General features: G+C 42.5%; 1 protein-coding gene across 1 annotated transcript in view; it reads right to left on the reverse strand.

The window, feature by feature from the left end:
• Nucleotides 1-13102, reverse strand: part of rev3l (REV3 like, DNA directed polymerase zeta catalytic subunit) — a 79746-nt gene that overhangs the window by 22382 nt on the left and 44262 nt on the right. Inside the window, exons 8-12 of the mRNA XM_053336785.1 lie at nt 11260-11344; nt 7473-7615; nt 5578-5706; nt 989-1226; nt 710-852 (exon numbers count right to left, since the gene is read on the reverse strand). Of these exons, the coding sequence (XP_053192760.1) occupies nt 710-852; nt 989-1226; nt 5578-5706; nt 7473-7615; nt 11260-11344 (738 nt within the window). The remainder of the gene's footprint in view (nt 1-709; nt 853-988; nt 1227-5577; nt 5707-7472; nt 7616-11259; nt 11345-13102) is intronic.

Raw genomic sequence — 13102 nt, forward strand, 5'->3', positions numbered from 1 at the left:
TGGACAATATTTGGTGCATACATTGGTGTTGGACTGTATTATGAATTGCATTGCATACTGGTTTTATGTGCTATGGTTTTGTCTATACTGTTGCTGTATAAATGAATTTTATCACATGATATGAATGTGCATGCAATTCATTCTCCATTCAATTCATTCTTACTTTTGGAAGAAAAAAAAAGGCCTTCTAAGAAATCGGGGGCAGAAATAGAGACAAATGTTGCAGTAGAAACTGATGAAATAAAAATGGCACTGGGGGGGGATTGTAGGACTGAGTAAGAATGTGCTCTGCCTCTAACACAAAGTGTAAAAGCACAATTTCATTAAAGCTGTCATAAGCACATACATAAATATACAGGTACACATGTGATACCAGCTGACCAGCGTGGTAAGGTTTTAACTTCCACCGTACATCAAGCTCATCGCCACTTTAAAGTTTATTAAGAGTTAAATGATAATAACTTGCACTCCAGGAAATCAATTACTATCCCAGAGTCTTGTACTACATTAAATCACGGCTACGACAGAATGAAATGAATTCATGCAGCCAAAACCGGGTGTCAACCCAAATTTTATTGTGCAGCTGCTGCCAGATCTTTTCTTCCGATATCCCTGATGGGACATTAATCAGTAGGGGATGTAAGATAGGCATCAAAGCAAACTGACATTTAAGTGCTGTCTCAGTAGGTCTCAGCATGCGATGACTCACCGCTGCTCTCATCCGCGGCCCCGTCGAGCTGTGGAATGGACAGGTTGGCGAATAGAGAATTATTCCCACTCCACTCCATGTCCTCATCAGAAGACTCCTGCTGCTCATCACTGAAGCCGTCCTCTGCCTCCTTCATACCGGGCCTGTGAGCACATGACAGGACAGCTTATTAAACAATGCACAGGCACGGCTCACTGTGGAGGACCTTTATCTGACTCTTCTTTTCTGCACATTCATGCTCATTTTCATGAAAATGAGTCTCTCAGTAATATAACTCGCCTTGGTAAGGAGGAGTTTTCTGGAGGCTCGTTGTCCCACCGCTGTGACATTATCACGCTGAGCTCTGCCTCCTCCTTGTCCAGCTCTGGCCCTGCCTCCTCCTCGTCGCTGTTGCAGTGGTAGCTCCTGGCACCGGCGATGGACCTGGACTGGGAATTTTGCCTAACGGGAGTCCTGCAGAAACCATCGTCCTCCAGGCCTGCCAGCAAATCAATGATGGCATGGTCTTGGCTGGTGTCTGCACAGAGCACACAGAAACAAAAGCATTTAACAGACATTACATCAATTAGCTCCGAGTAACAACTTTAAGCTCGAAATTAATCAGCTAAATTAAAGCTATAAATTGTCTCAACTGTTTGAGCCCAATGCTTTTTTTCCTCTGTTTTTTTCTTACAGGCCTCTGGCACAGTCACTACATGTCTTAACCAGTATATGGCTTGAATATAAAGGGATGAAGGAGAACTTAACCGTCCCAGCGATATAAAAACCATGTTTGTGGGATAGTCTGAGGTTTAGTGATGTCAAAATGAAAGAGCTAATATTAATGCCTTTTGTCACTCCTATTGTTTTTGGTCCTATTGTTTTTATCATTATAATTATTACTTTTATGTTCTGAGTTTTAGGGCTTTGGTTTCCATCATGCTTTGGTTGATGCAAACTGGAAGTGGAGAGGAGTCAGTAGTGCATAAGTTGTGAGCCTCATTCTTTTCTTCTTTCCACCAGCACGCATGTCATGTTAGTTATTAGCAGCTCTGTTTGCTGTGATACTCATCAAAGTACAAACCAAAGTCCCCTAGATTACTTTTGACAATAAGGAAAACATTTTAAACATGATGAATGTGACTCACATTATAAGTAACATCTTGTTTTATATTAACATTTTGATGGATATCAGAGGAGTAGTTGGCACATTAAAGAGTGAGTTCTATTAATAACTGTAACTCAGTCAAGTTCTGAACACAAAGATATCACAGAGTCTTGTTAAGGTTAACATCTCTTCTCTGGTCGGCACTACAGAACACTGAACACCAAATCCTCCAGACACAGGAACACTTTCTTCCCCCTCGTCATTACACATATGAACAGTTAACTCAACACTGTGCAATAACCCTCAAACACTCAAATACCCACTGTGCCTATGTATTTAGTTTGAAATACAAAATGTACAGCATCTGAACTGTGTAACTGACTGTATATATTGTGCATGACACCTACTATATGTATATAAACATCTTTACCATTAAATATTTATCTCAGTACTACATTCACTGCGTGTGTATATTTCTGAGGAATGTTGTGTTACTATTTTGTGGAAGTACATGATGAGCCACTAAACCAGTCAAATCCCTTGTATGTTTAAACATACTTAGCTAAAGATGATTCTGATTAACATTGGTTAAGCGTAATTTCAAATGTCACATTAATAATAACGTTAATAAAAATAACCATCTAAAAGCAAAATGACTAAAAATAAAAAGTACTTGGAGCCGTTCTGCAGGAGCCATTTTTTCCCTCTATGTGAACTTTGAGTTAAAGAGGCCTTAAATGGAGCGTATCAAAGCAGAGTAACTTAGCAGCTGCACAGAACAGTGTACAAGATGATTGTACTACCTGAGGCTACACGATTAAGGCAAATTATAACAGTGCACTATTACTGATCCCCTTCATGGCCCATTATAACTGTAAAGTAGTATTTGGTTCAGTTCACTTTCAATATATGTACTTCATGATTAAAACCAAGACTAAGTCAAGTTACAACATTCAAGTAGGGAGAAAGCTACTAGTATGATGTCATACAGGAGACTAAAGGAACAGTTTGACTTTTGTGGAAATAAGTTTCGTTTTCACTTTTACACAGCAGTGCTGGTTTTTGTGTGTGATTAATTCACACGTCAAAACACTTTTTCCAAGCTGTTGTTTTTGACATGATTACTTCACATAGAACGCAAATATACAAGTCATGTCTTTTTTTTGGAACAAGGTTGATTTTTCACACAGCAAATAAAAGGCCTCAGCCAAAGCGTAGTCTGCACAGGCAGCTATTTCTCCTGAAGACACATGATTGGTATCCTGCTGTATGTGTTTTGAACTTATTTAAGCTATCTACATTCATCTGTGAGCTCACTTGTTTCACTGCAGGCAGACAGGTAGGCTCACTGGTTAAGATGAGCCGGGAAATAAAGCCAATCAATCGATATGTTGATTCATGTATCATGTATTGATCATCGTCATGGATTTATAAATACAAACACTAGACTCCTTTCTATATAGTCGACATGCTGTTCAGTAAATGTCTGATGTCAGTCAGCCTGGTGAAGACAGTCTGTCCAGCTTCTGTCCTCTTAGCTCTGCTGGAGCTGTTGCTATCAGACGACTGCTTCTGTGGACAGAGACACTGAACACAGGTTGGAGATCATCATTATCATCAACATCACTGGATGATGGGTGATCTCTGACCTGCATGCACCATCTCTGACCTGCATGCACCATATCTGACCTGCATGCACCATATCTGACCTGCACGCAGCATCTCTGACCTGCACGCAGCATCTCTGACCTGCATGCAGCATATCTGACCTGCACGCAGCATCTCTGACCTGCACGCAGCATCTCTGACCTGCATGCAGCATATCTGACCTGCACGCAGCATCTCTGACCTGCACGCACCATCTCTGACCTGCACGCACCATCTCTGACCTGCACGCACCATCTCTGACCTGCACGCACCATCTCTGACCTGCACGCACCATCTCTGACCTGCACGCACCATCTCTGACTAGGGATGTCCCGATCCGATATTGATATCGGAAATCAGTCCGATATCAGCCAAAAAAGTGAATATCGGATTTTATCGGACTGAATCTAAAAACTCCGATATAAACGCTCCGATATAAGCTGTCCATTTACCGCTCCAGCACTTCTATAATAATAGGTGACTCTGGTTTGATCACACTCCAACACAGTAGGTAGCGGTAATGCCCCTTAATTAACGTTGGTGCCGGCCGCGGAAGAAGAGCGTCTCTGATCCAGCATGCACAGCCCACGTGATCACAACAACGACAACGTGTGTGCCTGCAGCAAGGTGTAGTGATGTCGGCTGTGTGGAAGTATTTTACTGTAAACTCGGACAAAGACGTTGCAGCTAAATGCAACATTTGTCAGGCGCAAGTGTCCCGTGGAGGGACAGAACCGGAAAGGTTCAATACAACCAACCTCATCGCACATTTGAAAAAACACCACAAAAAAGAACATGAGGATTTTCGCGTGAAAAAAAAAATCTCCACATTATGCTCGGACTGCAGAAAGTGGAGGAGGAGGAGGAGTAGTAAGGGTAGTCAGCACTGACTGATTATTATTTGTTTTATGCTCTTGTTATTAGAGTGATATGTTTATTGTGTTTACACTCTATTCTTCAGTGAAGACTAAGAGTAATTACTACATTGTTTTGGGCACAGTCAGTCAGTGAAACTGGAGCTGTGTGAACTCTTAACTTAGAGCAGTTGGACAGTGGACAATATTGTGTTGTTGTTGTTGTTTTTGTCCCTGCCCACAGTTGTTTCCAACATATGCTGACAGTAAAAAAAATAACTGGAGTGAACTTGAATTGTTTGCACTTTAAAATTTAATTTATTCTATTCAATTGTATAATGATGTTGGTAACCAGTGGTTATTTTGCACTTTAAATATAACATTTTGTTTTTATTGGATTTGTTGAGGTAATACTCTTATGTTGAAGGTTAAAATTTATGTAACCAATTGGTTAATAATAAATGGGTCAGTTTTTCCTATACCTACTGTTGCTGACTATTGTTTTCTGTTATATCACTACAACATCAGTAACAGTAACATCACTTTATCAAGCCTTTTCTAACATTCCACACAACAAAATAAGGAATAAATATATGTATGATTCGTGCCTATATCGTATCGTATTGATATCGGTATCGGCCAATATTCAAGGCTACAATATCGGTATCGTATCGGAAGTGAAAAAGTCATATCGGGACATCCCTATCTCTGACCTGCATGCAGCATCTCTGACCTGCATGCAGCATATCTGACCTGCATGCAGCATCTCTGACCTGCATGCAGCATATCTGACCTGCATGCACCATATCTGACCTGCATGCAGCATATCTGACCTGCATGCACCATATCTGACCTGCATGCAGCTCTCTGCAAGTAAACGTCTAGCCTGGCTATGTGAAAAGGCAACAAAATCCACTAACAAACTCCTCTAAAGCCTGCCAGTTAACATGTTATATCCTGTCTTAATCTGTATATAAATAACTCTGACTATTTTTTTCTGGGTGCAGTGACTTTCTATAATCTTGTCTTCACTGTGAGGTTGTAAGACAACCAGCAGAGACTCCCAGAGTGGTACTGATCTTCTCATCTAACTCTGTGCAAGAAAGTGAAAAGGTGTATTGCCTAAAATGATTCCTTTAAAAGGCTTTTAATAGAATGTAAGAGGGAAGAAAATGGGCACAGAAAAGGAGACAAAAAGGAATAAAATGGAACAAAAAGAGTTGTGGAGGAGAGGAGCTGTGTGGGGATGTGAAGCAAATGTCCTCCAGTGGCTACCGTACCTAACAAGGACGAGTGGTTGGACGTCTGGGAGAGTGGTAGGAAGGTCTGACTGCTCTCCAGGAGACTCAATATGGCCTCTTCATCCACAACGGCCTCCTCTGGAATCTTACCACTGCTCCTCACAGAGTCTGAGGAGAGGAAAAAAAAAGAAAACAACACACTGTTCACATCAGGCAGACCTTGATTGAGATAATCTAGATGGCGACTTCCATCAACACACGCACACACACACACACACACACACACACACACACACACACACAGGCACACACACCAACACAGCAGCAGTGCGATGGTTCAGCAGGAGGTCAGTGTATTTGTGGGCCACTGTAGTCCCTGGCAGCTTCTTTGTTCCTGCAGGAGACTTGGCAAAGACAGCGCCTACAGATTAGACTGATACTAATCACACAGTGTCACACTTTTAACCCCTGACACAGTGGGAGTGATAAGAAGAAAGAAAACTAATGCCAGTTCCATCAGTGAGCTCTCCTGCCCACCACACGGTCAGAAACACACCAGAATAATTACACACAAATACACGTTGATTCATGTTAAGTACACTGCAGTAGAGCTAGCTGGATGGTAACAACTAGACGACTGCTGCTGCTGCTGGGTTTCTTTTAACTCTCTGTCCAACATTAATCTGAGGAATCCTGACAAGACTCTAGAATTTTTGTTCCTGATGGATTTAAGGCAGGTTTGACCAACTCCCTACACCAAACTGTGGACATTACCAGTATTTTGTGGAGACTTGTGACTCTATTCTTGCTGAACTTTGGGTTTAGTAGTAAAGTAGCTTCTAACATCACCACTGAGGAATTTGTCACCATGGCCCAAGTGAGTGATTTGTAGACATAATCGTGATAAATGATATTATTATCATTTAAAGATCATTTTATACCACTGATATAATGATAATATAATAGCTTAATAATGTAACCCTTCTACAGTCTCCACTCAGGACGTACACAGTGAGGAATGGAGGACACTACTTCTTTAGCCAATGTGACATGAATTAGCCTCTTAGCTGCTAATGTCAAGTGTGGCTGAGGTACTGAGGTCAAAAAAATGATCAAGGTCATGTCCAGGTATCATATGATATGCCCATATATAGACATGATGATGATGATAATGATGTTATTGTACAATAAGTCTACAGAACTTTGTTCAAAGTGAGTCTAGTAATGACTCAAAAGGAATTTGAGTCATTTCTACCAGGAAAGATTTGGACACAGTTTACAAAAGTTTAATAACTGGGGAGTCATCTTCAGAAAAGCCTCGACCCATAGTGGTCAGATTTCTGAGATTGAAGGATAAACTAGTTCTGTTCTGGTTCTGTTCAAGAAGAGATGTATACTTAAATGCTTAAACCTGTGGTGTAGTTATACCAGCTACATACGTTGGGTTTATTCCTTCACAAAAAGGCTAAACCAGAGCTAACATGTACTTCCTTAAAAACACAACAGTTCAGGCTGTTGTGTTTTTTCCTACAAGCTCCTGTTACCTTCAGAGGTTAAATGGTAAAGATTAACAAGTTGGAGAAAGACTCCTTTTCAATAAGAGCAGACATATAAAACGTGAATGAACAAAGTGGATAAATGTAGTGGTGCAGTAGTGGAGAAAAACCAAAGTTTCCCATCATCATTCTATAATAAAGTGAATTACAGGTTATAAACAAAAATGACTTTGAGGAATGTAAGTAAAGCTGAACACAGTCTCAGAATGAACACAGTCCCATCCAGTTTGTGTCACATGATGTATCCAAATCCCAAAGAATGAACCAATACCTTTTAGTGAGAAAAAAAACACTTAACTGCTGCTCATCATGTGGGACTTTGCTCTCTGAACTCTCCAGTGAATATATATTATATGTGCTATATCAGCTTTTCCTCACCTGGCTGTGAGTCTCTGTGCACCTCCACAGTGTTAGCGGGGGTACACGGCACTCCCTCTGGGGTCAAGGGGTCAGAGTGGAGAGTGAGCACGCCCAGAAAATCCTCTTGTTCCTCCCCGTCACCAACAGATGAAGCTTGTGTCCTGAGTGGAGAAGAGTATAAATTAGCACCATTTACAGTTCATGTAATCAAGTTATTTCAGTAAAATGCATACTGGGAACAAACTATTTATTACAACACAGAAAACACTCACTTTGATTCATTGCCCTAACAGTAACCATGCTGAAACAACCAGTTCAATTTCAGCGTAAAAATCGAAACAAGCAACACTTTTAATCTCGTGCATTGTGTCTGCTGGGGAATGATGGACTCATTTTCCCCCATTTTAAAGGAATGAGCGTCAGCAGGGCTGTTACTTGAATCCCAAAGCAGAGGACCTTCTGGTATCTGCCCTCATGCAGTCACGTTTTATTAGCATCTCTTTACTGTGGGTCTTAATCAGGGGAAGTGCTCTGTTTACTGTGTGTGTGTGTGTACACGCTGGTGTGTGTGTGTGTGTGTGGTTGGCTGCACGAGTGTGGAGAGCATGCAGGGAGTGTCTCCTGTCTAGTCGGTGTGTGTGAGCATATGAGAGTGTGTGCAGCTAAGTGCTGTGTGGCTGTGTGTTGGAGAGGGAATATGAATGGAAAACGGGCAGACAGCCAACTGGGCTTTGTATCACTCCAGATCGCTCCCAGCTATAAGCTGCCTATCACGGCTCTCTTACCCATGCTGCCCCTACTGCATCGCCTAGCAACTCTCCACTTAGTGACTCTGAAATATTGAAATTTAGTCCGGACTGGCCACTCGCTGCTCACAAGTGGAACAAATTTCACAGGAATGGTCATAAAAAGAAAAAAAAGAATAGTTTTGAGGTGCAGCTTCAGAACTGATCCAAGCCCTGTCAGGAGAAGAGCTCCGTCCAGATCTGATTGAGCAGTAGCAGCTTGAAGATGAAAGCCTCATGCCCAAGAGGTTGCAGGTTTAAATCCCACAGTGTGCAGGGGAAATTGAATATAAAATGCCTGTGAGCTACTGATCCAACCCCCCCCCCCCCCCCCCCCCCACCCCAAGCCCCCTCCCCTCTGCTGTTGCTCTGGCTCACGAGCAGCTTTGCTTGCAGGCGGTTCAGGTTCAACTTTCACAGGATAAATTCATGCTGAGGAACACATTCTGATGAAACACACTGAAAAAACACTGGAGGGGGGGTGAAAGGGGGGGGGCAGACTGTCCGAGGCTCACAGGTGAAGCTGCAGAACAAGACGTCTGAGCCCGACAGAAGCCCTGAGGAATAACAGAAATGCTGGAGTGGAATCAGTCCAGATAGATGCTCCTCTGACTGAATCAAGCAGAAACAGATCAGCTGAATTGGAAGTTATAGCCACATGGCCTTCCCTTTGATTCACTTTAAAAGATGAATGAGCTACATTGCTTTCTGTGAATGATATATACCATCCTGCATGATGAAAAACAAGGTTGTAAATATATGAAATCAATGTTCTTATTTAACATTTTGCTGCTGCTCCGGTGTGTGAGCCTCAGGATAGCAGTGAAGTGAGTCTCATTGCCGTTGGGAGACTAAGTTCTGCCGGGCCGTGTGAGGAAAGGGCTCCAGAGAGTCGGCGTGCACGTGCCACTGTCTGGCTGTCTCTTAATTAGTCTGCCAGCTAACGACTTTAGAGGCGTCGAGGGAGGGAGGCTGCCGGGCGTCAGGAGATTGCTGCGGCGATTAACACATTTCACTACGAAGCCACGCCCCCTTCCACCCCCGCCGCCTTTTACTGGCCGTGCTTCGCTGCGAGAGTTTGAATGTTAGCTGAGAGAGAGAGAGAGAGAGAGAGAGAGAGAGAGAGAGAGAGAGAGAGAGAGAGAGAGAGAGAGAGAGAGAGAGAGAGAGAGAGGTTGAAAAGAATAAGAGTGAGAAGTATCATAGGACTTTACTCTTATAGTCTATTTAGGGAAACTCCTCAGATTGTACACATCAGCATGTGTTTCCAGGTGTTGGGAAATACTACATATAAAAAAAAAAAGGGGGGAAAAAAAGGCTTTTGTGTCTCCAGAGGGAGCTGTGTGAAACCTGACAGAAAGCCCAGAGTGACATCACTTGGGGCTGAAGACTACAAGCTTGAAAAAGAAGAAGAAATTGAGGTTACCTGACTTCTATAGCCCACTCCTCATCTCTGCTGGAGGCTAGCAGCTCCAGGCCATATGAGCCACTACTAACATAAAACAACCAAACTGAATCTCCAACCAAACTGTCAGAGGTTGAGATGCATTGTGGGTAATGTAGGCCTGTGGTTCTCAAACTTTTTCAAATCAAGAACTCCTAAACTGACCAAAACTACAGCTACCCATGATAGATTGTGTCTTTGTGTTATTTTTGGATGGAATTCTAGTGAAAATAAATGATTCCTCTTTTTGCTGGGGACCCTCTGGTGCTCCTTCGAGGACCCCGCTTTGGGAACCACTGATGTAGGCTCCAGGTTTTGATGGGGAAGAAGACTGCATGGAATTGCTGCATTGACTGACTATCATGAGTCTAACAATGCTTAATCAATTATTCATCATTTACGTGAACATTTCTTTTATCTGCTTTACTCCGTGTCGACTTCAACAAAATCAAATTAAAAAAAAAAAAAAAAAAAGAATGTAGGATGAAAAATGGAAGGAAATGAGCGATTTCCAACAAAGCCTGCTGTTGCTGTGGCGAGCGAGACCTTGGGAGCGCCACGGCAACAGTAGCGGCGCATCACAGAGTGAAGGAAAAGCCAACAGAGAGGAAGTGACAGACTGTGTGTGAGTATGAACAGAGCGAGAGGCTGAGACAGCCAAGCAGGCGGTGGGAGAGTTGTGAGCCATCATCTCTCTCTCTCTCTCTCTCTCTCTCTCTCTCACTCTCTCTCTCCCTCTCTCTCTCTCTCTCCCCCTCTCTCTCTGTGTGTGTGTGTTCCATCACTCAAGACAGGACCCACTCTACACCGAAAGCTCACACTGCTCCCACACTGCACAGAGCCGTTTGCCTCCCCCCTCCTCCTCTTCCTCCCCCTCCTCCTCCTCTGTTCCTGTTTGATATGGTAGGTTAGTGAATAGGAGCCATCTGGATGTGATGCAGAGGCATGCACGGCTGCCGAGCCAACTGTACTTTTATTTATAACAGGAAATACTTTCTGCTGTACATCGTGGGAGTGGGAGTGGGAGGGAAGGGTGTGTAACCTCGTTGACATCACTCCACTCTCTCTTTTTCACTTCCCCCTTCCCTTTTCCTCTGCAACTACACCCACTCCTAGGTTTTGTCCCCACCCTCTCTCTCTCTCTCCGCTACATCTGTTCTGATTCACTTTCTCCGTCGCTCCTTCCCAAAGTCTTCCCTCCCTCTCGCTCTCTGCCCCCCGAGAGGAAAGAGGAGGTGGACAAAGACGCTGCCATGGAGCTCGGAGGGAAACAAGAGGACATTGCAACAGCTTCATTACGGTTCAACACAGAAACCCAAAGATGAGAGAAACTTCAGGATTCATGTGGTCTGAGATTGTGGTAAACTTGTGACTTGGAAGCATCTTGCACACATTTTTCCCCTCTTCTATAAAATTCCAGCGTCTCTGCCAGCTGGCTCTCCTCCGGGAAACGGGATGATTGTGTGACAATGAGTCTCAGTCTGGTGAGCCCCCCCTGCCCCCGCCCCCGCCCTCCCTACCCCTACCCCCGTCACAGCAAAAGCATCACAAGTAAGGAGCAGAAGATGCCACTTACACGTCAAACTCGTTCTCCTTCAGAATCTCCCTGAATCTCTTCATGAAGATTTTCTCGCTCTCCGTTGAAGTGACCAACCCTCGATCTGGAAAACATCAAACAAACTATTTTATGGATGTGTTCATCATTCCTGGAAATGGCCTGTTTGGAAGTTTCCGCAGTTCTTCCTGACCTCACATTCCTAGCTGAAATTAAAACATTTAGGTCAGTGTATGCTGTTAAATATGTTAGGAATGGTTGGGTCAGCTTGGTGTCAGTAAAGCTGTATCACTTAACAATGAACTGGGTGTAATTCTACATGACAGGATCACCTGGATATTATCATTTCATTTCTCTACACTTTGAGCTTTTTCAGACTTGTGTGCTTGGGAGACCAAACACATTTCATCATAGCATAATAGATTACCCCTTAATTATTCATCACCCTGCTTTCATGACATCTATGTGTGTGTGTGTGTGTGTGTGTGTGTGTGTGTGTGTGTGTGTGTGTGTGTGTGTATAGGTAGGTGTGCGTATGTGTGTGCATAATTCAAGAGTTTGGCAAGATTGGAGTTCTTGTTTGTGGTTAGGAGATTCATTTGTGTCAGCGATCATAAGAACAGCTCAAAGAATGAAAGGAAACTCAAATGCAAAAAAAAACTCTAATACAGATGTTATAGTTGAATAAGCATGAAAAAACAATACTGTTAGCCACTAAAGAGAGTATGTGTTGCCTCAAACTGCTGTCATAACTCTATCACGCGGAGCATAAAGGCTGGCGCCGCTCAAATGAGACCGGCCCATTTCAACACATTTCCATTTAAAGGCTCATTACAACTTTTGTCTTATTTTTTGGGAGTTCTACTCATCGTTTCTATCAGTTCTGAAAACCCTGTACTGCTGACATCTGACATCTCTCCAACAGAGTCCAGCAAGGAAAGAAACAGTAAAGCAGCTTGATGATCAGACAAGCTGTAAACAGGCCAGTTAAGAGGGAACTCCAGTGATAGTTCACATCTGTGTGAAATCTGATAAATGCTCTGAAGTGATGTCACTGTAAGACTGTAAGTTTAACAATGTAAAATATCTGTGGTTGTGGAGATAGAAAGAAGTGAGGTTACATTATTGCATTGTGGGTAATGTAGACGCCAATGTTTTAACAAAGAAGTCTTAGTCTGTATCTGAAATCGCTCCCTATTTACTATACAGTACACTACATTTATCCTCCAATATTTTATTTCAGAGTCTGAATGTTGAGTGTGTAATTATAACCACTGTATAGAACTCTCAAATATTATACCATGGACTGAATAAAGTAGAGTCCATGACATCTACACAATGCAATGCTCCACAAAACTACTATCACATGACTCTACAAGGCAAGGTTTATTTGTAAAGCACAATTCATACACTGGGTAATTCAGAGTGCTTTACAGAAGCTGGAAACTCATTATAAAAAGCACTACGTTTAAACATTATCTATTAAGAGAGAAAAAACTGTGTCGGAAATCTCAACTTGCTGCTCACTACTGACTGAACTATGTAGTGTTTATTATACAGGGAGTCATGATCACTACTTCTGTTGGACGATATATTGTTTTCAGAAAGAATCGCGATAAACATTATTGTCATTTGAAGATCATTTCATACCACTGATATAATGATAATATAATAGTATAATAATCTAAGGAGGATGAATTCTCACTGCAGAAAGGTTAGAAGGTTAGGCGATCATTTTATTGTTGGACTTTGTTTTCCCTCTCATGAAGAAAACTCAAGTCTGTCTCCATTGTTTTATATAGATTTGAATGTGGAGCCAGGATAAACTCACAACATGTGATATCTTCTTAAGTAGGAAATAAAA

This window comes from Scomber japonicus, chromosome 17 (genome assembly GCF_027409825.1).
Source record: "Scomber japonicus isolate fScoJap1 chromosome 17, fScoJap1.pri, whole genome shotgun sequence".
In the NCBI taxonomy this organism is placed as follows: Eukaryota; Metazoa; Chordata; class Actinopteri; order Scombriformes; family Scombridae; genus Scomber; species Scomber japonicus.